At 43.7% G+C, this 25,170-nt stretch overlaps 1 protein-coding gene across 1 annotated transcript in view; it reads left to right on the plus strand.

The window, feature by feature from the left end:
* The window catches only part of tgfbr3 (transforming growth factor, beta receptor III), an 88,406-nt gene that overhangs the window by 36,952 nt on the left and 26,284 nt on the right, over positions 1-25,170 (plus strand). The window contains exons 4-7 of the mRNA XM_080770024.1: positions 11,211-11,348; positions 21,332-21,518; positions 23,446-23,608; positions 24,104-24,251. Coding sequence (XP_080626150.1) covers positions 11,211-11,348; positions 21,332-21,518; positions 23,446-23,608; positions 24,104-24,251 — 636 coding nt within the window. The remainder of the gene's footprint in view (positions 1-11,210; positions 11,349-21,331; positions 21,519-23,445; positions 23,609-24,103; positions 24,252-25,170) is intronic.

Here is a 25,170-nt window from a genome sequence, read left to right on the forward strand (position 1 = left end):
GGAGCTCTTGAGCAGAGTGGAGTCTGAGTGTGCCACGGTTGGCCTTCAAGTGAATGCAGAAAAGTGAGGAAGTGTATAGAACTCCAACCTCCCCCGACAAATCAAACTCGGCTTCTTCTACGTGACGGTAGAATCTGTTCTCCTACTGTATATGGCAGTGAATGCTGGACCCTGAAGCCAACTCTGCAGAAGGCTTTAGACGGGTGCTACACCAGAATGTTACGTGTAGTGCTCACTGCTCAACATCAGCAAGAGTACACATGTTACCAACGAGAATCTGTATGCCGGAATATTTAGGGTGAGCGACAAAATAGCAGCTAGGAGAATGAAACTCGCAGGACACTGCCAGAGGCACCAAGAGCTCCCAGCCAGCAAACTGGTGCTGTGGGATGGGCACCGGTCACGAGGACGTCCCATACTAACATATGTGGATGTACTCAAGAAAGATGCAGGAGTGCCAAGCACCAACGAGCTGGCCAGATTTACTGGAGGTGACGATGGAGGGCTCGTCTGAGGACGACCTAGAGAGAGTCATAACGTCTTGAAGCTCATGTATCATTAGTCTATAGGCCTGATTTAAGCAAAAATAAACAAATGTGTCAACATTTCTGTAATTTCTACTTTCTTGTAGGCTAAACATAGGCTCTTTGGGGTGATTGTATAATTTAAGTTAGGCTATCATTTGCTCCATGTAGCTTAGCATCTTATGTTAGTGTAACGTAAGTTACAGGGTTATCTAGGGCTGTGACACTGTATGACAATATGGAATCTTTCTTACCACTGTGAAAAAGCAACGTGTCCCATGCTATTTAAGGTGATCGTTTTAGGCTAGCATTTGCTCCTTGTATAGCCTCACAAAGCAAATAGGTTATATGTTATTATATTTATTATCTTGCTTATGTAATTGCAATGAACCACAGCTACTACACAGATGCAGTGTGTGGTCATGTGGTCACAGCATGCTAAAACTCACATTTTGATTTAAAAAGAAACATTTTATCTAATTCATAGTACTATTCTAGCATCTATTCAAAACACACAACAAATTACTTTTGATGCAAATTATCTACCAAATTATTATTGACCAAAAATACGATTAGAAAGTCTTTATTTTATGATTGACATAGTTTATTTACATCCATGAATGTCACACATGTGCTTTGATAACTAATTTTTGACTTACAATAAAATAAAGTATATTTTTTTGTAACAAGCCGCTTCATTGGAAGAAACATCACACAGCAACAAATGCTAATCTAGTTATTTTAATTTAACTTTTTCACATAAATTGCAATAGGCTTATACAGTCAGGGGGACTTAATAGGGATGTTCTCTCACAGACACAAGCTGCCTCTGATCTGCAATGACAAGAAAGTTGCTCTGTCATTACATATTAAACAACCCGCAATACACAGTAATTACAGCGTTGGCTGATTTCTCGATCTCAGGGATTCTCCAAACATTTTCTCCCTTACATGTATGGGTTTATATTCCTGGATAGAAACCATAACAGATCCATGTTTGGCTAGTAATTCCCTCAACAGTGAGGTTGAAAAGCAAGACTGCACTGTACAAAGTAACATAAATAAGTTATTCCTAATTTGTATTTGGACCACTTGAGATGCCATGCTTGGAGTCGACTAGACCAACTTTGCAGAGTAAAACACTAAACACTTACAGTTTAACTCCGGACCCGTTTTGACACTCTCAGGGTTAACATAGCTGGTGTCAGGATGTCCAAAGCGGATGTACGTGCGTCTTTAAGGGTTCCTCTTCCTGAAAATCTGTCTTCATTCTTCAAGTCTCCCTGCTCTGTGCATGCCAAATCAATGTTTCCTAAACGTTCTCTCATAATAAATCATAAAGCTAAAAATAAGTCCGCTTTGCTGTATTGTGACAAATCTGAGGGCAGCTTAATTAGCTAATTGGAAGGTTTAACCCATTTCAGTCAACAGTTCCAGAAGCATGCAAATTCATCTCACTCTCAGTAATCTGCCCTTTCCTCTGTTTTCTTTGGAATGTACTGTACCTCCCGATGCTTGTTTTCTAAGTCAGCAGAGAGGTTGATGGTCAGTCTGTGATTATGTCCATGTTTTTTGAGTCGTCCTCAACCATTCCCGGTAGAGGGGGGGTTACGAGTCTGGGCCACAGAACAGACTGTGTGTTTGGGATGTTTAAATAGTGGGCCGCATTACAAGAGAGGCCTGTGGCTTTGCCTTGGTTGGACTGAACTCTGGCTACTGAACTACTGGCTGTTTTGATTAATTTATACTCGTAGTCGTACAATGGTGTTTCGTACGGTGGTGTTGGTGAAGATCAACAACGTGGCGCATCGGGACTCGTAGTGAGCTTGTATATTTTCAGTTGTTGAGGGCGCTGTAGTAGAACACGCCGTTTGCTGACCTCAACTGTGCAGCGGTGAAAGATAGTTATGAGATGGGAGTGTTGGCTATAGGCGAAGGGGAATAAATCTACATGTGCACGTTGCACGCATGCAGACGTGAATTCACACAGCGACGATTCCAGGCTCTGTATAGGCAGGCACAATTGTGTGTGTGTGTGTGTGTGTGTGTGTGTGTGTGTGTGTGTGTGTGTGTGTGTGTGTGTGTGTGTGTGTGTGTGTGTGTGCATGTGCATGCACGCACGCACACACACTCACACGCTCACACACATCCTGCAGCTGCCTCTGCTCCACATCCCTTCCACATGCGTGTGTGAAAGTCTCAGTGAAATGCTCGCAGCTCCTCCACATCTCCAGCAGAGGAGTGAAAGAAATGAATCGTTTCCTGTCTGCTCCAGTGAACTCGCTACGTACAGTATGGGTCTCAACCAGAAGGCCTAAAGTGTTATCCTTTCAATAACAGAAAGAAATGCACAGCTGCGAGCGCTGCACAATACGCACCCTGGCACCGAGCCAACGTCCATGACTAAGTTGATTAATTAAGTGCAACAGAACACCTCGGCAGACTGCCTTAATGGTCATAAGCTCACATTTACAGCTCTTGCTCTGGACTTAATGATAGCAAATCATTTTTTATGATGATATATTTGCTCCCTACACATATGGTAAAAGTATGGTTGACCTTTAGTAAAGGTTGGAAACGTTAATGCAGGGTAGTACTCTAGCAGCCTGGTTCTCAACCTTTTTAGTATCAAAGACCACCAGATTGATATGCATTACCCCTCGGATGCTTATTTGATAGGACTTTGTACAAATGGAACCAAATGGACTCATAGGGTTCATATGGTTCCATTTGTACCCTATTGGAGTTAGCAGGAGATTTGCATGCTGGAAACACAGTGACACCTTCAGCTTCATATGTTTCTCCGGTTCAAATCTGCTACTGAGCAAATCAAATTACGGTAAGCAATGGGAAACTTACCCGGAACATGAAATGTTTATGATCAAAATTATGTCATTGCATTTAGCATGTAGCATAAAGCTGTTTGCTGGTTGCTTGCTATAGAATAGAATGGATGTGATGAGTAAGAAGAATAAAGGAGTAGTTCAACCCCAAAAAATTACTTATTTTCTATCAATTACACGTCTCATGAATTCACGGAGATCTGTAACTTATTTTTATGAATGTTTTTACCAATCTGTATAGTATGGTAGTCTGTTAATACAATACTGTAAAACTAGCACGTGTGCAGTGGGTGAGCAACGGTCTCTTATTCACGCAACCTGAGTTTGGATCCTGCATAAAAGTTGTGAGCTGCAGCTGTATCAAAGCCAGGGCCCAGTCTCGACCGCCCAAATGGAAATACTATCTGTTTTCTTCACGGCTGAAGAATTTAGATTTTTACGTCCTACTCTGCTTTCTCACTCAACACCACCATCATATAGACAAAAACACTGACTGTGCCACTGTCCCTTTAGCCCATGTCGCAGTTCATAAAATACACACTTCAGACGCTTCTCAAGCAGACAGCATTGTTCACAAGTCGTCCCTCTCAACCAAACAGTGGTGAGTTCATCGGCTTGGCCATGATCAAAGTAACAGGACGCTTGTCCTCCTTCCCATGCATGTCTGAGTGTGAGTCCAGGAGACTCTGGAATGGGCCTGACAAAGCAGCCAAGGCTTCAGATACTGTAGATAGCCGAGTTTGACTTGCCTCTGCATTGGATATCCCACCCTCTGGTTATTCATTTTTAATGCCGGTGGGAATATGCTTGCTTCTGGACAGACTGAATGAAATACATGCATTTGTTTTTTAGGAAATGTTTGATATTTAAGTTTGATAATATCATTTTAATTTAAAGGTATTTACCCCCCTATATTGGCAGGTCTACCTATAAACAGATCTCCCTAAATAGAAGATGCCAAATGCTATTTTCAATACTTGTAGTACAAAGAAGTCTTATAGGGCTTAAGACAATGTTCAACTCGGAGAGTAAACATTTTTACACTCTTTTATACATTTCTGAACTCTCAAAGTGAAATTTAACACTCAGGATTTTACTGTGTGCGTGTGTGTGCGTGTGTGTGTGTGTGTGTGTGTGCGTGTGCGTGTGCGTGTGTGTGTGTGTGTGTGTGTGTGTGTGTGTGTGTGTGTGTGTGAGGAGGGTAATACTGTTCTCTGATAAAGTCAGATTTATTTATTTGCAACTTGAACACTAATGAACATCTCGCTGCAGGTAAATGAATGGAGCGCACATGTTTAACCCCCCCTATAGCGGACAAAAGCTGAGATGCCCACACACGTGCACGTATGCACACACAAACATACAAACACTCTTCTTTTGTGTTTCTATCATGTTAACCACTTACGCCCTATACTTAGTTGATCTACAAACACACAACGTGTTGCGGTGCAACGTGTTATGAGCTTGCAAATCTGCTATTTTTGAAACGAACAACAAAACACGCCCCCTTGTGATCTTTGCCCCCCTTCAAGGGGGCCTAGACCTCAGATAGGGAAAGACTGGACAACTCAGATGGCTACAGTCAACATTATTTCAGAGACTATGCTCACTGCTCGTTTATCATCCCAGCTCTAATCCCCCTGTGGGTTTTCATGGCAAAACACCTTTTTTTTTCTCAACAGTTTGCAGTTTTGACCTTGAAGGTGTTGGTGTTTCTTTGCCCGTTTATGCTCCAGCAAAACAATGACCTCATCTGAAGTGCACAGTTGTACTACCCTGTCCTGGAGGTACATGGGGTATCGAGTTTTTAATCATTTTTCCATATGCTCCTTTCTAAGTGGCTTTCTGAAACCTAACAAGTCACCACCGTATTTGTGAATGGAAAGAGAAGGACATTATGGTCATGTTTCCTATGCTGCTGCTGTCTATGGAACACAAATAAGCACTTATTTTATATTACAGGCAGAATTGCCTGTAATACAAGGCCATGGGGTTACCAAAATCAGTAGGGTTCAATCGGCCAATTCGATTCACCAAAATCTGTAGGGGTCATACTCTGGGGAGCATGCATTGCATGTGCTCAACAGACAACAGTACAATCTGCCCATTACATTGTGAGATATATTGTGTGCAACAGGATATTTTGGCCTCCTATCCTCGCTGGTTCATTTCTGTGTCGAAGAACCATGTTTGAGTAACTAGCATACTATGTTGCTAGTTACTTAAGTCTACAGACCAAAAGAAAACCAAACTCAACCCACCTCTCAACTAGGCAGGAGGAGATTTACAACAGCACTGAAGATATAAGAAACAGGGAGGTATAAGTAAGGAAAAGTACATTTTGTATATTTGTGTAGTTTGGGACGGTGGGACCACAGTTGTGCACTGACAGATGGACTGACATTGCTCTCGTTAGAGACCCACCACTAGCAGGGCTAGAATAACAAGCGTTGTTTTGTAACAGTGGCGATACTGGTGGGCTGATCTCTGTGCGCTCATCAGGGCTTACGATTGGGCCGATAGGGCTGAAAATAAACAAAAGGCTCCTGGTAATATCTCCAATAGGCCATCTCTCTCTCTCTAATCAGTTTACCAAAGGCAAACATCAAACGTGGGCCCTTGGCGCTGAATCAGTGTGAGGCTGAGCAGATGATTGTTTTATCAGCTGGAATTCTTAGATAGCCGTTCCTGTGAGAGTGAGTGGACTGTACAGCTCACCGGGCACAAACAGCTGGTGAGAGCAGCACATACACCCCCCCCCCCACACACACACACACACACACACACACACCCTGATACGAGTCACACATGGAACACAAAACACAGGCTGTAACACTTTCAACCATTTCTATGCCCTTCCCTTACGTTGTCACCAAAATGTCAACCACTTGTTCAATGACACATGTCATTCAAGGTTACTTAGAGGCTTAATCATCATGTGGCATTGATGTGTGCCCCCACTTCCCCCCTGCAGAACGTCATAGCTTTCCCCTAAAGAGTACTCATCATAACGCCAGCATGAAAACATATTTGCGATAACGCCAGGGAGATGTAAAGAGGACTCCAACCACTTAAGCCTATCGCCGTGGGATCTGCGACTGCTGCAGCCTCCCTGATGCTGCGCCGCCTCGCTGAGCCATTCTGCTCTATCGGAGCGAGATCGCTATCTCTCCCGAGGCCTCGTCTGCCTCTGACGTTCTTTCAGGCCGCTCTCGCCAGCGGGGCGGATTGCCAGGGTCGGCAGACTGATTACCATCGCAGTTTGGGGGGGGGGGGGGCTCCAGGTAGCGGACCCATCTCATCCAGATCAGCAGGGTTGATGCAGATAAAGAGCAGTCAACAGGTTCTATGTCACCATGCTCTCCCCCCTGCTCTGGCTTCCTGTCTACCCCCACACCGAACCCTCCCTATGAGCACTGATCCAGAAACAACCAAGATTCAGACAGACGAGCACACACGCACAGAGCATGCACGCACGTGCGCACAGGCACACACACGCACACGCACGCACGCACGTTATCTTATAAAACAGATAGTCTTGGAGTTCTGAGAGGTACGATTAGTCCAGGCATGTACTTTTCTCCTCAGCCAGCTTTGACTTATTTGTAGCTCTTGTTAGCTGTGCACTGTTACATTTGGAGGGTTAATACACTGCGACTGTAAATATGGACCCGCAAGTTGAATTAACAATCAGGAATTTGCAGTATACTGTTACATGTTATGGAAAAGGCTGTTCTTTTTTTCTAATCTCTGTTGATTAGTGTTATGTTTTGCTGGGAGAGAGAATGTATTTCTAGATTAGTCCCTCTTTGTGACTAATTAAAGGATGTTTTGCATTTTCTCTGAGCCACCAAGGACAGTCAGGCACTTAATCAGTTCTGTCAATAAAGGAAACTCCCTTTTCCTGCAAAACTAGCAAGTCCCTCAAGCCTGATTTGTAGTGTACTTTTTAGTACGATGGTGTCTCTTGCTGAACATAGCAGATATACAAGCTCACGGCACGTCGCGATGCGCCTTGTTGTGAGCTTGTACGTCAGATTTTTGGCATGTGACACTGTGTATAAGGCAAGCTCAGACTGCCAAGAGGAAAACTATTGACCAGTAGTTATTGCTGGATGCAGTATTGGACCAGGCGCTATGCGGTTATGAAGGTATCACTTTACAGTGCTGACGGCTGGGCTGTGTTTGTGAAGCCCACTTGAAGCCATATGTAATTTATCATGGCCCCAAAAGGTCATGAAATTGCATTCAGATGCTTGACACGGGCCAAATGCTTTGGGATCATCCAGTGTAATTGCTGTCTGCCAGCCAAACACTATCTATGTTCAAATCTGGGCATGGGAATCGAATGGAAAAGAAAAGGCTTACACATCCATGTGGTATTCATTTGTTGTTTGGATGTATACGTTGAAGGTCTACTTTATTATACATCTTTTCCATTGTTTACGTGGGCTCTTCCCATAAGTAACACTATGCTTTCAGAGAGGCCTACTCCAGCTGTCGTCCCCTGTGTGGGTTTTTATTTCCGTAACATGATAGGTGGCAGTGCAGACAAGCCTCCACAACTCCTCCATCCCTGGTCACTGGCAAATGTGGCCCGTAACTGTAATGGACACCCCCCTCTCATGCTTAAATCGCTGTACCAGCCTCCGGATAATCAATCAAGCTTGGCTTCCCCTCTCTGCAGGACCCCCTGCACTAGGGGCCACTCAACGCCACCTGATCTGTGTGAAACGAGCCGTTTTTGATCCTGCGGCGTTACGGTTTTTGTTTAAACACCCCAGGCCGTGTGGCATGTTCTGTTACCATAGACACCACTCATCCACCCTGCTGCAGTGTCACCATGGTAACACCTAACCCCCCCCCCCCCCCCCCCAAACTCACGGTGGCATCTCAGCCTGTGGGCACAGATGCATGAGCGGTTACTTGCCTGGGAGTGTGCGTGCGAAACAGACAGTGAAAAACTCGGCCCATAGATCGGTTATCTTGTCATTTACTTACTGAAGCATTATTGATCTAATGTGGGTTTCTTCACTTTCAGCGTCTTTGCATTTTGTCTCATAAGTGTGTTTACGCCGGAGTTTTCAGGTGACTCATGTCTGTTGGAATAGTTTCTGTCTGGTTCTAAAATTCCGTTACTTTTACAACTCTCTTGCTTTCTCTCTCTCCCCCTCTCTCTCCATCTGTTACTGCCTCCCTCTACGTCTTGACAAAGCCAAGGGCCTCAAAGCCAGGCCACCATTACCAGGTACGGTATGATTATATCTTGGTTGTTGTTATCCTCAGAGGACCGACGCACACGCTTTTTCCAGTGGCTGGACCGCTGGGGGAGGCAAATGTGAAGAACAAAACAAAAGAAAGAAAATAAAACAGATTTGGGAAAGAGAGGGAGGCCCAGTAGAGGAGGTGGAGGAAAAAGACAGTGACAAACGGACACTGTGACAAAAGAGAGAGAGCAGTGAGATTGGTTGATCTGTCTGATTTGTATGGAGAGCCAGCCAGTTTGCCTCATAGATAAGTGTTCAGTAATTTCTTCCATTTGCTTCTCTCCCAGGCCAATTTTTTGGGAAAGGATTTATACTTTTATGGACAGCATTGCTAGATATCCTCATTCAAGTTTGTTTTCTCTATGGGGCTTTAGATCAGTGGGAGACTTCAGTTATTAGGCTTTGACATTGTATATACTGTGTGAGTATTATCTGGGTCTATGTTCCTTTCTGGTTCTCAGGTCCTCATTGAGAGTCGGAGAGACACGTCTTTGAATGCCAATAGCGTGTCACAGACAGTAGATAAATATGTCACTCTCTTGGGCAGAGCACAGCTCTGTGGTGGTACTAGAGAGTGTGGATTCAACAGTCTGGTGTTGGCATGGTGAATCATTATGTGTACAGAGAGAGAGAGAGAGAGAGAGAGAGATCTTGCTCTGCCGACATATAAAACACAAAGTTGTAGATGAAAGAAATATGCGAGGGTTGAAAGCAGAAAAATGTAGTCCCTGTAGTATTTAGTCTGGTTCAGTACCCATAACCAACCAGCTGTTACAGTAATAGTAAATAGTTTACATTTGTCCCCGTCTGAATACCTCTGTTTACAACCGTGGTTAATAGTGACTGATTTAGAACATATAGGAGATCCTTTACAGCAGTTTACTCAGGGAAACAGTGCATGGTTTCATTTTTAAGATAAGGATCACAATCTTGATAATGTCCTGGGTCCCTGACCAAAATGTATGTCTACAAGTAGTAAAATCACTTAATAAGTAAGAGCCATGAAAAAATTGCAGAGAAAATTCTCTGCAATGGCTCTTTTCATGGCTCTTACTTATTAAGTGATTTTAAACAGCACACAGGATTGCAATTTTGCCACTGTATTTGCTTTCTCATACTTCATAATTGACATGTTTGTGATTTCAGATAATTTGATTATCAAATGTAAACCTGCATGATCATGCAGTAGGGAAGGAAAAAAAGATCACACTCCATGACTAATTGAGTTAGGGGCTGTTAAGGTTTAATGTGACTATGACAGGGGCCCTTGTGTTTTGAGTTAGAGATTTACAAGAATTTACCACTTATACCCAGGAAAGGCCTAATATGATTAGCCTGGGAATACAGGCAGAGAGATCAGAAGGATGGAATGGTAACAAACCAGACCCATGTACCTTTCATTACCAGTATTCATCAAAAGTAAACTTAGTCATGTTTTGGACTTTATGCTTACTTTTGGTGCCTGTAATGCCAGAAATCACCTCTAGGTAAACTTCTGAATAATGTGCAGTTGCAACTAATGTTTATATTCATAATTGATGTCTCTTAATCTATATGTAAATAAATCATATTACTATTAGTAATTAAAATGCTACAAAATACTCATAACATACCTGAACTTGCTTCATATGGATGATATTTTTTAGATAGACAGAAGAAACATTACTCGATGATGGAGTGCTGGATCTCAACATAGCTTGAGATGTGTTTTTTCTTTCTCTAGCCATAAATTACCCAGATAGATTTGATCTACTATGGTATTGTAGGTCCAGACAGGGTCAACCTTGGAGAAAAGTATAGAACAACTGCAATGCAGTCCCAAAAGAGTGAGTTTGTTTTCCCCATGTCACTAATGGACTGTGAAAATTTTAATGACAGTCAGTGCTGAATGCTGCGGGGTTTGTAACAGAGAGACCCCGGCCACTTTACTTTGTTCTTGGCTAACAAAGACCCCAGTGTGCTTGAGTTCAGATACTGCTGAAATGTCATATCAGAGCCATGCAAAGTTGCCTTTTAGGGAGAAACACAACATGCTGTCTTTGTGAGTTTATCAGCAAAGTGAATGCATAAACAACCAAAAGCCTGATAAAGAACAACATTCTGTAACATGAGATTGCCTTAATTACAGTAACCGTGTATCCCCTAATGTTTTGAGAGTATTGAAAGAACACAAGAAAATTATAGCTTTGATATTCGTGCTATGAAGCAGCATGGGGGGGGGTTCATGTGCTTTGCTCGATGGTTGTTAGTGCGACTCTCGATGGTTGTTATAGTGTGACTCTCTGTGGTTTTAACGCCGGTGTCTGCTTCGATTTTGCTGATCCCGTTTAATCACTTTAAGCTTGCATGGCATCACTATTTTGAGCATGTCATTACAGGTGAAAATGAAATAAAATTTCAAATCATTAAACTAAATTCTGTGCTTTGTGAGCTTGTAGATCAGCCATCTCTGCAATTATTTTGTACAACGTACTGGATTTAAGTGATTAACGGTTATATTCCTGCCACCAGGTGCAGTATACTGTACTGTATGATATGCTTATTGTTTATGTGTACTGTATGTTCTCCTTGTTTAGGTGGAGCTCCATCTGAAGCCCATCCAGTCACTGCTGCTCCACCAGAAACCGCTGGTCTTCGTGCTCAACTCCCCACAGCCGCTGATCTGGGAGATCAAGACGGAGAAGCTTGCCCTGGGCATCAAACACACCTTTCATGTGAGTCCCCTGTGTCCCTAAAACCCTCCAAATCTTTCGCTCTCACAGTGGATTTACTTCTTCCACAGTCCAAACCATATCTTCATTTAAGTGGCCCACTTCTCCAAGGAAGGTATTTTATGGGGCTGTTAATTTGCGGAGGAAGCCTTTCCACGCTCCAAAAGAGTTTGATCAGGACCGCATGCGCCCAGTCTGTACACAACAACCACAGTTGCCCATGTGCATTGTGGCGAGACGTTAATGTCTTTATTCTAGTGCTTAATGTGCATCCGTGGTTTAGCTTGGGGATGCGGACTTTTTAATACCCAGCAGATGTAAGCTTTCTCCTTCCTTTAGCTGTAAACTATAAATGGTAAACAAACACGTCACTCTATCATGATGACTTTCGAACCAGATTTAATCATTGTTGCAACTAAGATGTTTAGGTAATTTCTTAAAGAATATATGCCCTGTGATTAGATACATGATAGTATATTTTTTTAATGAGTTAAAGATTCAAATTGGGATTAGGGTTAGGATTACTCATTTAGGGGCTATAGGTTTAGGTGTCAGGGTTGGAGTTAAACTTGATTTATTAGATGCACAGCAGTGTAACACACCGACATTATCTACAAGCTCACAGTGCATCACAGTGTGAAGCGTGTTGAGCTTGTAGTTCGGCTATTTCCGTGTGTGTGTGTGTGTGTGTGTGTGTGTGTGTGTGTGTGTGTGTGTGTGTGTGTGTGTGTGTGTGCGTGTGTGCGTGTGTGCGTGTGCATGTGTGGTAATGATGAGATCAGCTTTGTTGGCACCACTCTCCTTAACAACGTTATTGTTTTGCAGCGCCTATGTTATACGGTGCTGGGCCGTTTCCCACCCGCCTCCCTGCATCTTCTAAACAATCCTGTTGACAGCCGGGCAGCTGTGCAAATCTGCCAGGGCGTTTCCTCCTATCACGGAAAGGGAAAAAACTCACAGAAAGGGAGGGGAAGGAGGGGATTGAAGCAAGGTACATTAGCGTAGCATAATGATTCCCAACGCTTTTAATATGCATTAGGCCATGGGCTCCCATTTGATATGATTGTTATCTCTGGGGCCCCCAATCTACATAGTAAAATCCATAGTCATTCAGACTGTGAGGGTCTATATGGTTCCTACTGTACCTATCCATCGTTATGCACGTAACATCATCATACCCAGAAGTTATGCAGGAACGCCTACTGAGTGGCAAAAAACGACTTTCTGGCTTGACAGCTAGCCCATACATCCAAACAGAAAAGTCCTATCTGATTGCATTAAATTACGTAAAATTCACTTTGACACTCACTTTGGCACTCGAAGTAAGTGATCCCAGTGTCCATGACATCAGAGTCACTGGGCTCACTGCTACAATCTAAAATATCTAAAACCACATATTACACACATAAAGACCTTAGTGTTCTAAAGCTTCTAAACGTCATTAACATATTTTTTTTTATATAGTGTCCCTTTAAGGTTAGACTTCACGCTCTGACTCTAATCAGAACATAGTTTACTTATTGCCCATATAAATGCAGGTATATTTTTACACTTTAAGAGTTAAATGAACTCTCAGAATTTTACTGTGTAGCTTTCCCAGACTCTTGTTGTGACCATGGAGGCAGCTTTTGGTGAAGGCTTTCCTCTGGAGTTGTGAGAGCCAGGCCCCCTGGAGAGCCAGCCGTATTTAGTAGGGCGACCGGGGGGCCTTGCTGTGAAACTTAATGAAAAATGGAGAGTGGACCACTTCAGTACTCTACGTCTAAGCCTGGGTATCCCACGAGAGAAACGCAGGAAAATGAGACACTAGGCCTCCACCATGGCTTAACCTAAACCATGCTGGTATGAGAGACTTCTAACTCTAAACTTTTATCTTGCCTTGTATTCTCTCTGGACCTTCACGTATTAGAGGGGTTAGCAGGAGGAATCCATTTTAAAAATGTATTGTTGACGCTGTGGCATTCAGCATGTGGGGGAGGTTTAAATTACTTCCATCGGTGTTTACTCCTCACATGCAAAACATCTTAGCATGAAAGCCAGTGAGACGCGGAGATGAACACGGATCCCCAAATCTGTGCCTCTCGCACACAAGCTCATCCTGGGCCCCTAAAGGTCCCTGCGTGCACGCAACATTATACATATTAAACTCACTGTACTACTGTATAAGAACCACAGGTTATTTGAAACACAATAAGGGTCTAATGTGGAAATCAGCCCTCTCTGTGGTTACACCGTTTGACATTTATTACAGGTGGGAGACGTTCATATCACTCGTAGTCTGCTGACCTTGGAGTGTGTCTCTGAGGGCTGGTGTGAAATGTGACCGTCCTCATCATGGAGGAGCTATTCCTCTTTCATCAGCTTTGTGTTGAGGCTCATTACTGCACACCCAAAAACCCTGTTGATGGCCGGGCAGCTGTGCAAATACGCCAGGGCGTATCCTCGCATCACCCAAAAAAATTAAAATAGAAAAGGGCTAGCTTAGCATAATCGGAAGGTCAGCGAAATGTTTACTAGGTTTGCTTCTTTCTATGGCTCTGGAACTTTTTGTGAGAGGGTCACAGGGTCACTGTAAGATTAATCCATATTCAGATATTTTTCTTAGAAGCACTTTGAGCTAAATACAGGACACTATGGTTGAGTTTTGCATTATGTGTGTTGTGTACTGTGTAGGTCAACTCAAATATTAAGGTATACTGATGAAAAAAAATTGTGCATGGTACAGTAAAACCATTATTGATCTCTGTTGTAGGCCTACTACAAAGACAAGCCAAAGATTGTTTAACGGATAAAAAAATATATTATTAATGAATAATAATAATAATACATTATTAATTATAGACTAGATGCTGTCTTGTGAAGTTGTCACGACCAACCACATACACTTAGGTTTTGAGCAGCGAGAAACAATTATAGCAAAGTAGCAAACCCAACTTTCAGTTTGTCCCCATCCATCTCAGAGGATTGCTTCTGCAAGGCCTAAACGGCACAAAACATTTAAATTGTTAATTGTGTTATTTCCTGAACTAAATGGAAATGTTCTCCTGTCAGGGGAAAGGGCTATATTTCATGCAGACAAATGTGCATCTAAATGTGTTCTTTAAGCTGTAGCAGTATTAGAGTTAGCACAGCAGGCGTCTCTGAGGGGACCAGCAGGTTAGCGTCATAGTAAATGTCTCTCCTTGTCAGTGGTGGCAGACAGAACACAGCTGACACCCGTTGAAGGCCTGTAGTCCCGGGCTGAACTGTTGCTGTGTGTCTAATGACGTTGGACATGGGATATGACATGGGACACTGCCACCTTTCCCAGAGCCGAGGAGGCGAGGAAACCTCACTTTGCTTCGGCCTCACAGGCTTGCGAAATAATGATGTACGTGGAAAAAAAAACGTGTTTGTGTTTCTGGTGATTCTGGGTATTTTCAGATTCTATCCAATGTGTTACATTACTCATGAAGAACCATTTGTCTCCCACTGACTTCATCTGACACTGCTCTTTGCTTAAGCAGTGAGAGATAAAGCTAATCCTCATAGCGGTCCCTCCTGGTGGGGGGGGAGTAAGTGTTTGGGTTCTGAGTGACAGGCCCTGAGCCCTTTCTGCTAACGTATAGAAACACATCCTATCCAGTATCCACTGCACAGTGCTGCAACCTAGAGTGTTCATTTAACTTTTCAAAAGTCAAATTAAAGTTAAAAGGCTGAAGGGTGAATCCCAGGAGCTGCCCCTCGTCTCAGGTTTTCTCCGCGGGGTATAAACCTCCTTTAACGTGCTGCCGCTGTACCAAAACACTCTCGTTGGAAGAGAAGATGGGCCTCTTCGATGTCAGCCTTCCTTCTGTCTGTCCTCACTCCACTTAAATGGGCTACAGTGACAACCAAAGTTGTGACAGGCAGTCTAAAAAAAACGACCTGCTCAGAGCCCAAGAACACTTAAGCAGTAACATATGAGAGGACCACGTGCTGGAATGTCAGCGATTAAGCGACGGCACCGAATCCCGCGGGCTTGGGCTCAGTGCCGGTAGAGCAGAGACAAAATATTGAGTGTCTTGAGTCAGTAGAAGGGTTTGTAGGTTCTAACTTCTAATGCTCCAGAACAGAACCCCATGCACCACAGCCAGACCTCCCTCGCTTTGGCTATTTCCTGGGGCTAATTGTAGCCTGCATTGGACCTGCCAGTCCTTGTTTCCGGGTCCCAACACAACAGGGCTCCATGGACACAGATGGATCGTGGGGCCGCCTGGAAAAGCTTCAGAGGGCTGTGTTGCTGTTGGCCCACCGGACCCTCTTGCCTTTTAAAATGCCAGAATCTCGTTGTAAAACATACTTGTAAAACATACTGTCGCGCTGCCTGTCAATCAAATCAGGCATGAAACAACACTGGACCTGAAATGACAGAGAGGATGGACAATGGAACTGGAAATTACCCAATTTTTATATTTCTCCAAAGCACAGTTGAAATCCATGCTTCTTGAGTATGTGGGCTTTACGCTGAAACATATTTATTGTGTGTGTGATCTTCCACACATCTAACATATTTGTTTAGAGAGATGGATCTGGAACACATTATGTATGACTTTTGATGAAGTAACATTGCAGAGATTCGCTGCCATCTGTTGCCCTTTTTGTTGTTTGCCAAGCCTTTTTTTCCTTTTCCTTAAAGATTTGTGGTGTATGGCCCCCCTCTGCTCCCGCTTATTCCCACACATCCAGCACACATGCACTCACACATGCCCGCACGCGCACACGCAAACACACACACACACACACACACACACACACTGCATACAGCGACCACCTCGCTCTCGCTGTGATTGTTAATTGAAACCATGGGTAGTCAGTATTGGTTTTTAGTTGGAGACGGGAGCGGGCGAAGGAACGCATCAGAGTGGCACTGAGACAGATGGGATTGTTTTCTACACAACAGATCCTGACAGTTCACAGGAACACACACACGTCTGCAGCCAGCAGCCAGCCTGATTACCTCTCATCCATAGCGGGGCAAGGAGATCAAATCAGCCACAAAAGCATTTATCACGTTCATGTCACCAGAGATGTATTGCGTGCTCATTTTTCTTATCTTGGAGGCCCTCTCTCTCTGCGCTCTGTTTGTAACACCTCCTCATTTCCAAACAGCCTTGGTGATTTCCCAGGCCCCAAGTGTTGCTAGTTAGTGAGAAGACTTTGGAGGATTGCAGCTTTGTGATAATTGATAGAAGACATTTGGCACGCTATCTTTTCAGCACTGCTCGTATTGCACATATGGCTGAAAGACCAGGAAATGAGCTTTTTTTTAATGCTTTGGACCACGGCGCCAATGATGCCACGTACAGTAAACTGTACGGACATCTCTAGAACAGAGATGACGAACAGCATCTGCAGACAAATACTACGCCGAACAAATGCTGTCGATTGTGTTTTTGTTCAAGAGTGAATGAGTGAATTCATCAGTGGATGACATTTTTTAACATGCTTTCCTGGGAATACTGGTATAATGAACATGACTGCATGATTTAGAATCCTAATGGCATGTTGCTTTTGCTAAGTGGGGGTCTGAGCTCCCTTCTTTAAATGGAAAAATAATATGCTAAAGCTAGCTTCCAATTTGAATGTATTTCAAATTTCTTTCATTTGTTAATGTGATTCAAAACTTGTCCAAACCAGATTAACAGCTCCAATGTTCAAAATCCCGCAATCTGCATTGAAGATACTCAGACTTGTTATTTGACAGGTGACTTGATGAACCACAAAGCTGGGGAGGTGTTATGTTCTTCATTGTGTTCATGTTAATGTTTTGCTTGGCGGAACGCCATTCATCTCACCTCCATATGGACCTCGGTCCACATAGACAGGAAGCCTTAGATCCAAGCGTTGGCGGGGCAAGAGAGCATTATTATGAAACCAACCCCGGGATAATCTGTCTGTCTAGAGTTGCCTGATACCAGGACACCGATAAACAACACTTGATTTATGGAACTGGACAGATACAGTAGGGCCCTTCAGAACGTCCAACTTGGTGTCAGATTTCTGACTGCTACAGTTGGAAAGTTAAAACAGTGTATTGGATACAAAATGGAGACTTTGATTGATTCTAGTCTGTTATGCCTCTTGATAAGGCTTCATTTAACGACTTCAACTCTAGCTGAATACTTAATTGACCGGTGTCCCCCAGGGGTCCATACTTGGCCCCCTCCTTTTTCCATGTGCACTTTAATGTCTTCATCGAAAATAACGAATCTACAAGGTCCAGGTGCCTCACATTGTGAGCTTGTAGATCTGAGTATGTTTTCATCAAACTTTCTCCTATTATGAAATGCCCAGAATAGGGATGCAAGGGTGTAAATGGTTAAACTCCACTAGTAGAAGATCAGTAAAGACCCATTACTGCTTTTTGGCTAATACTTGCTTTGAAATGCCATTACTCACAAGCAAACCTCTATGCAAAGTCTTTATTGGCAGCTTATGTTTTCCTGCAAAATTCTGAAACTATTGGCTATTTATCACTGCTGATAGCTATTACTGAAAGACTATGACACAAATAACAAATAACTAAAATAACTTTATTTGAGAATTTCACATCCCTTCCCTCTATCAACATGCAGAGAGAGAGCGTGTGTGTGTGTGTGTGTGTGTGTGTGTGTGTGTGTGTGTGTGTGTGTGTGTGTGTGTGTGTGTGTGTGTGTGTGTGTGTGTGTGTGTGTGTGTGTGTGTGTGTGTGTGTGTGTGTGTGTGTGTGCGTGTGTGCGCACGTGTGTGTGTGTGTGTGTGTGTGTGTGTGTGTGTGTGTGTGTGTAGAAGCCCAGAGTGGGTCCCTTGCTTCTCCATTTTAAATTCCTGAGGTTTCCAGAGCTCTGGAAGGCCTGGAGCTAATTTGGCTTTCAGGCTTTCCCCCTCTAATTCCTTGAGACTAATTACAGTCGTATTCCCGCAATTAAATTGATAAACTCTGCTGAACTTGGCAAGGTTAGTGAAGAAACCCCGGCCCCTTTCCCTGGGCTGCTCCGGGTCTCCACCGCACTGCCCACCCTCGCCACGGCAAGGAGCGGACTCACACGTGCCACCTATCTTAACAGGGCTCCTATCTATTATTTTCATACAGTATACTGTACATCCATAATGCTCATCCCTCCTCGCCATGTAGTAAACCTCGCTAAAAATAAAACTGATCTGGACCTGACTTCTTCGATAGAGCGGGCCTCACAATTTATTGCCTTTGGTGACAATGCCAGGAACGCCGCCGGCGCACACAGGATCCAGAGGCCAGACAGATGTTGTACACAGAGCAGGCAGCGATCTGTAAAAAATCTAAACACCCCATAGGGATCCACTTTTATTATCGCACCATCACAACTTGGGGACAGCTTCTTGGCAAAGGTGTCATCGCTGAATGAATAAGACCATTTGGGGGCTGTAGCTTCTATCCATAGGGTGCAACCCTCCCTGCCAGTTTGAATATGAGGATTTTAATGTTTTAATTGGGCCTGCCAGCCGCCATCGCGGCCGTACCGTCACGCATCGTACGGAGAGGATACCTTGGGAATGAACAAAACAAACACGGCAGCATAATGAGGTGGACTGTCTAGACCGCGGACGTGGACTCATTTAGTCGTACGGCGGGTTTAGCAGCACATGTGAATGTTTATCTCTCTGAAATGAAGCATATGGGTTGAGCTCCATTAAGAGCCAAAGGGGTGGTCCCCGCTCTGTCGCCCTATACGCCCCAGCCAAAAAACAAATCATCACTTCATTCATTGCCCTTTACACATTTTAACCACTTTCAACCTGGCATCCCTATATTGTGCATGTTATTACAGGAGAGAATGTTAAGAAAATATCCCAAGATGTCCAAAAATGTCTAAAGATTTAATCATTTTCAAAATTCTCAAAGATTGCGATAATTGACAATGTGCAGCATCACAATGTGTTGCATCACGTTGCATTGTGAGCTTGTTAATTGGATATTTTTTTCACTATGACGAGGTAAATACAGTAAGTCCACGCTCGCTGTTTATATAATTCATATTTCTTTATCATGTTATTAGTTTTTCTTTTTTTTTTTTTACATTTCACCGTTGGATTTTGTGCTTTGGTGGCGTTACTATGGTGAATACAGTGGCCAGTAGTATCACGCTGGTGGCTTTTCACTGACCCTGTTACTATGGAGCAGCACAAACTGCACATCGTCGCTGCTGGGTGGAAACCAGTCCAAGTCCAAAACTGACTATTCACGAACTGGAAAAAATAACCTGTGTTCCATTGATCCTATGTAGTTAGTATTTAGTCACAAGATCTCCTTAATACTTATTGTAAATATTTATCACCACACGTTGTGAGATTGTAGATCGGCTACTTTTATGCAACACTTTACAGTAGTACTGTATGACTAAGTACTAAAAATCATAAAAAGTTGAAACATGGAGATACAAGGTTTCTGCCTAACGATATAATAGCATGAGATCCAATATGTGCAAGTTATTGTCTTCTGGCAAACGCTGAAAGTCTGGATCCTCTCAACACCGCCTCCATGGATACCAGCGCTCACTGTACAACAGCACGCATGTGTATTGAATGAGTGTGTGCATGGAAGTGTGCATATGCTGCATATGTTACTTACTGTGTGTGTGTGCGTGCGTGCGTGCGTGCACATATCAGCTGTATGCCCGCCTGTTTGTCTGCCAGTTTGTCCGTCAGTTTGTGTTAAATGGCCTTGCGGCCATTTAAAAAAACAAAAGCAACAAAAACCTGGCACATCGGATGACGCACAATAACATAATTGTACTACGGCACGTAAACAATAGAAACCAGACACCTTATTGTGACAGAGGAACATGTGTGAAAATAACACAGTGTATTTGTAGAAGCCTTGAAATAACGGTGGGCTGGGTTGAGTGTAAAAAAGGATGGCTTTGGCAACGTTTAGATAGTGGGTTTAATTTTGGTCTGCTACTTTATTCAGTCTGCCTGGAGGTTGTCCTTTGTTTAGTTTTAGTTTTCTTTTTTAAGCGTCTCATATTTCTCTTCCCCGTAAAATGTGGAAGAGCGTATCAATACGTACTTGGGTTTTACGCCCATATCTTTATCCACAAAGAAGTCATTGTAAGTGGGAAGTCTTGAAAAGTCGTACTACAAGTCAAATAGAAAAATACCATAAATCGTCTGTGTTTTACTATGAAGTTCAAGTCCACCCTCCGCTGCTCACTCCGTGTCTCTCACATTTCTCACTCCAGTAATTCACTCTGACAGGGCTACTCTGAGCTAAAAGCTAAACGCTACAGTGATAGTATATACTAGTATTACTCAGATATCTCCTTGAGTTACTGAAGATTTTAATTCAGATTGTACCTGTTGGGTGCACTGCACACTGCTGCGTTCTATTAAATGTTGATAGTGATCAGTCATTGAAGGAAAATAATTACCGGTAGTTTCCCTCAGGTGTCTGAGTAGAATAAAACCTAGTAAATTGTATACTGATAATATATGTAATAATACTTACATGTTGCTATCGGGGAAAAACCACCTAACTCGTTTTTTAAATAAATCAATGCTATTGAACACCCTTTACATCTGTGTGTTGGTTAAAAATATTCAACCAATGAAAAGTATTTTAAAAGAGATTCTGCCAAAATCTCTTAACTCCATTGGACCTTCAAACTGTGTGCTAAAGCAGCTAACTACCACCCCTCCCCCTCTAACGCAAGTAATTGACAATATAAAGTCACAATACCAACTTTGATGAGGCAGTATTTCTTTGTTTAAAAAAATATAAGGTTTTCTTTTCCCGATTTCCTGAAAAATGAATATTTTGGAGTTCCCGACAGCAGAGATATATACTGTATACATCCTTGAAATACTAAATAAGCTAATGCCATATAAGACTGTACATATCCCAGTATTCATGGCACGTTCTATACAACTGTGATACGTCACCATACCATAGCCTCTCTTGAAAAACTTCTTTCCTTTTAACACAAGTGCGTTTGTCTTCCTCAAAGGTATCCGAGGGCTCGGAGGTACACTTTCAGCCGGGGAACTTCTCCCTCACCTGCCAGATCCACAAGGAGTCTGCGCTTCCCCATGGCAACGAGCACCTCCTCAACTGGGCCCAGAAGAAGTACAGAGCGGTCACCTCCTTCTCTGAACTCAGGACGACTCAAGACATCTACATCAAAGTGGGAGAAGGTGTGTTCTGTCTGGCAAGAATTCCCAATCGTTACTCCAGGCCGGAGGGCACCCTTCTTCGCCTTGTTCCAACATAGAATAACTCCTTTTTACCTGGTAGCTCATTCGATATTGAGGTTGCTTCTCATTCTCATTCACTGCCTGGCCAAAGGTTTATACATCCCTGTGAAATGTTCACATTCTCTTTCAAGTTTGTCTGATAGACAGTACAGGGGTACAAGTGAGGAGAGAGTGTATTAGTTCCACTAATGTGGAATCAGATCCTGACTTGTTATGTTGTGTTTGTCTTTGAGAGTGAGCCCTGCATGTCCTTTGATTGCTAGTTTAAGACTGGGGCTGCTGCCAGGTCAGTCATGTTTAAAGCTTATAGTGTGTGTGTGTGTGTGTGTGTGTGTGTGTGTGTGTGTGTGTGTGTGTGTGTGTGTGTGTGTGTGTGTGTGCGTGTGCGTGTGCGCGTGCGCATGCGCATCAATATAATGAAGCTTAAACACATTTTAACAAAAATCTAAAGAAAAAACACAAGATCTGAAAAACAATATTTAATAAAGGGAGATCTTATAAAAGTAAGAAATGACCCCCACATTGTAAAAAGGCTGATATGGTCCCTTTAGGCTCTTGAACCCTACCGGCTACACAATAGCAGATGTATTTAAGCTTGCATCGCAATGCGACACATTGTGAGCTTGTAGTTCGGCTATCATCAGCGAAGAGAGTAGAGTGATAAGAGTAAAGACTCCTGGGGGGACACCGGTCAACAATGTATAGCGTTTAAACTTCAAACTCACTACTCATTACACCCTACTTTGCAAGGATGAACATAGAGAAAAAAAACACTTTGAGGCATGCCGTGGACGGCATAAATGCGTTTAGCAAATGTGAGCTGTTCCTTGATAACTGCGAGTGGAAACAAACTGTCAGAGGTGAGCCGAACCAGACAGACGGATCCTCTCCAAACTCTGCTATAAGCAGGGGGGGCAGGGAGGCTTTTGAAGTGAAGGAAGAAGCACTGGGGGGGGGGTGTTCTCTCCAGGGAGTGCTATGATTGATACTCACATATGTTTGCCTGGGACGTACGATGCCTCACTCCCTAGCGCTCCTTCATAAAGTGAGCAGGCCGCACGCCCAACCTCATAACGCGCCAGCGTGCAGACGGGACACCTCGTTCTTAACGAGCATCTTTCACCGCTCGGAAACATTGCAAAGCAGGAGCATGTGGCGAAACGGTTGCGCCACACACCACCGCCAGGTATTAGCGGTTCCGATGTCTCCTCGTCGCTATGGAGAAGGACTGGTTTGCTTTGCCTCTGAGCATTTAGGCCTCTGTTATTAAGGCCCATGTGGTTTGGCAGTGGACCAGCGTGCCATGTTTACCATGAGCGAGTGCTGCAGATTTCCAGTACCCTTCTCTTCGTCCAATCGGTGTTTCTTAAGGACAGACAGATTTCCGCTCTGCTTCCTAACCAGGCCCATGCACAGGCTCTCTCCCGGCCTCTTTAAAGTGCCATGAGGGTTCCGGAGGGGAAGGTGCCAACTCTTTAGTTTATACTCTCCGAAACTGCTCTGTCCAAGAGTCTGTTTGCCAAATAAGGAAGCATCTGTCTTGTGTTTGCTCCGAGTGTGGAGAAAAAGGGCAGTTAGTTTTTCATGTTCTGCAGCAGGCAGGCAAACTCCATTGGCAGGTCTGGGATATTTGTACAAATTCACCAGGCAAGATTTTTTAGAGTTTGGGGGGGTTTACTGGAAGGATTGACGTGTTTATGGATGTTGTTGTCCAAAGTGTTCAGACAAAACAATGACGTTAGTATCCCATATAAAATTGATCAAACTGTTTTACCATCTAAGTGAGAGACCTAATATAAATGTCAGCTACACATACTTTTACCGTCAAGTCCTAATATGCACTGTGACCATCTCCCCGTTCTTTTAGATCCTGTCTTCTCTGACACTTGCAAGATTGACAACAAGTTTCTGTCCCTGAATTATCTGGGTGGCTACGTGGAGCCACAGCCGTCCAAGGGATGCGTCCTGTCCGGCCCAGATCAAGACCAAGAGGTCCACATCATTGAGCTACAAGCACCAAACTCCAGCAGGTGAGAGCACCAAACAAACCAAGAGAACTGGACTTCAATCATGTGTTTCACGCTGTGATGAGGTTGAGATGCTCTTGTTGATCTCTTTTGAGAGTTTGTTTTGGAGACTCATGTAAGGGGGGTTATTATTGACCTAATGTTCTTTTGAGAGCAGTATCTCAGACCTAAGTCAGTATCTCAGGGCTGCCAGATAATCTTCTCTCACTCCCCCAGAGGAGAGATTACAGTTGTATGTGCGCAAAGATTCCACAAATCAGAGAATGTGGCAGCCATGATGTATTTCACCATAATGCTATGAGGTCTGTACTGCACATGTCACTTTTTTTTTTACTCTCTGGGATGGCGTCCAGTTTTTTTAATCAGTTGGCCAGACACGGTAGGCATGTTAATAAAATACTGAGTTCATCGGGCCGTCCAAACGTTCTTTGTCCAAACGTTCTTTGTCCAAACGGCCATCAATACTCACACCCTCTCCCTGGCGTTGTGTCTGCGCAGTGCCTTCCAGGTGGATGTGATTGTAGACATAAGGCCGATGGAGGTCTACATCCCACTGCATCGCAACGTCGTGCTGCTCCTCAAATGCGACAAGTCTGTCAACTGGGTCATCAAGGCCCACAGCGTCATCGGCAAACTGGACGTAGTGGTAAGTTCCTCTGAAGTGTACAGAGGCAGCCTTTGCAATGTCATGTGTATTTGTTTATTTGTAACACACTGCTCTGTGGAGATGTCATTGTGCCACACTGGCTGACAGGTATAAGCACTACATGCCCATACCAGCAGGACAGACAGACAGAAATATCACCACTCGGCAGTGCTGACCAATACATTTGTCACAATAGGAGGCGTGTCGAATTGGCACCTGGTACCCGCTGCGGGGATGAGCTGTGAAATCTCATCCCGACAGCAGAAGAGATTGTCGACGTATCGAATGATCTGCGGGTGGGGGTGGAGGCATTTTTGTAGACCGATCCCTACTACTGTATTTGTATTGTGCACGCATCCCGACCTGTATGCCATCAATCATGGCGTGAGTTATGAGCACAGCTCACTGCAGGCATCATCTTTCTAAGGTTTCACCAGACAGTGCTTTGGCCCTCATCACCGTATACAACACACTCATCCGCTGAGGACCGCAATATATCATCACTGGGTGATGATATATTGTGGTCCTCAGCGTATACCTGGACGGAAAACAACGTCTGCATGTTTATTCGCACCTAACATGCTACAGAAAGTGAGGCAGCCAAAATGCGGGAGGCCTCAGCGTATTTTGGTTTTGTGTTAGTAGTTGGGGGGAAACTGGCACTTGTCCAATGGCCACATTTGCTCCAGTGTTGGTATGTTAAGTGCTGGCTGACTGTAGTGTAGAAGAATGTGTGCATTAAAAAAAGGAAAAGGAAAAGGAAAAAAACCCTGAAAGAAACCAATATCTGACTCACCAATATCTGACATTACCAACCCCAATGACCCCTAGCATGACTCTGGTGAAATGTGGCTTTATATTGTGAGGTGGCCTGGCCTGCTGTCTCTGCCCATCCATCACCTGTTGTCCACACCACAGC

The sequence above is a fragment of the Protomyctophum bolini genome (assembly GCF_963924005.1).
Source record: "Protomyctophum bolini genome assembly, chromosome: 8".
NCBI lineage: Eukaryota > Metazoa > Chordata > Actinopteri > Myctophiformes > Myctophidae > Protomyctophum > Protomyctophum bolini.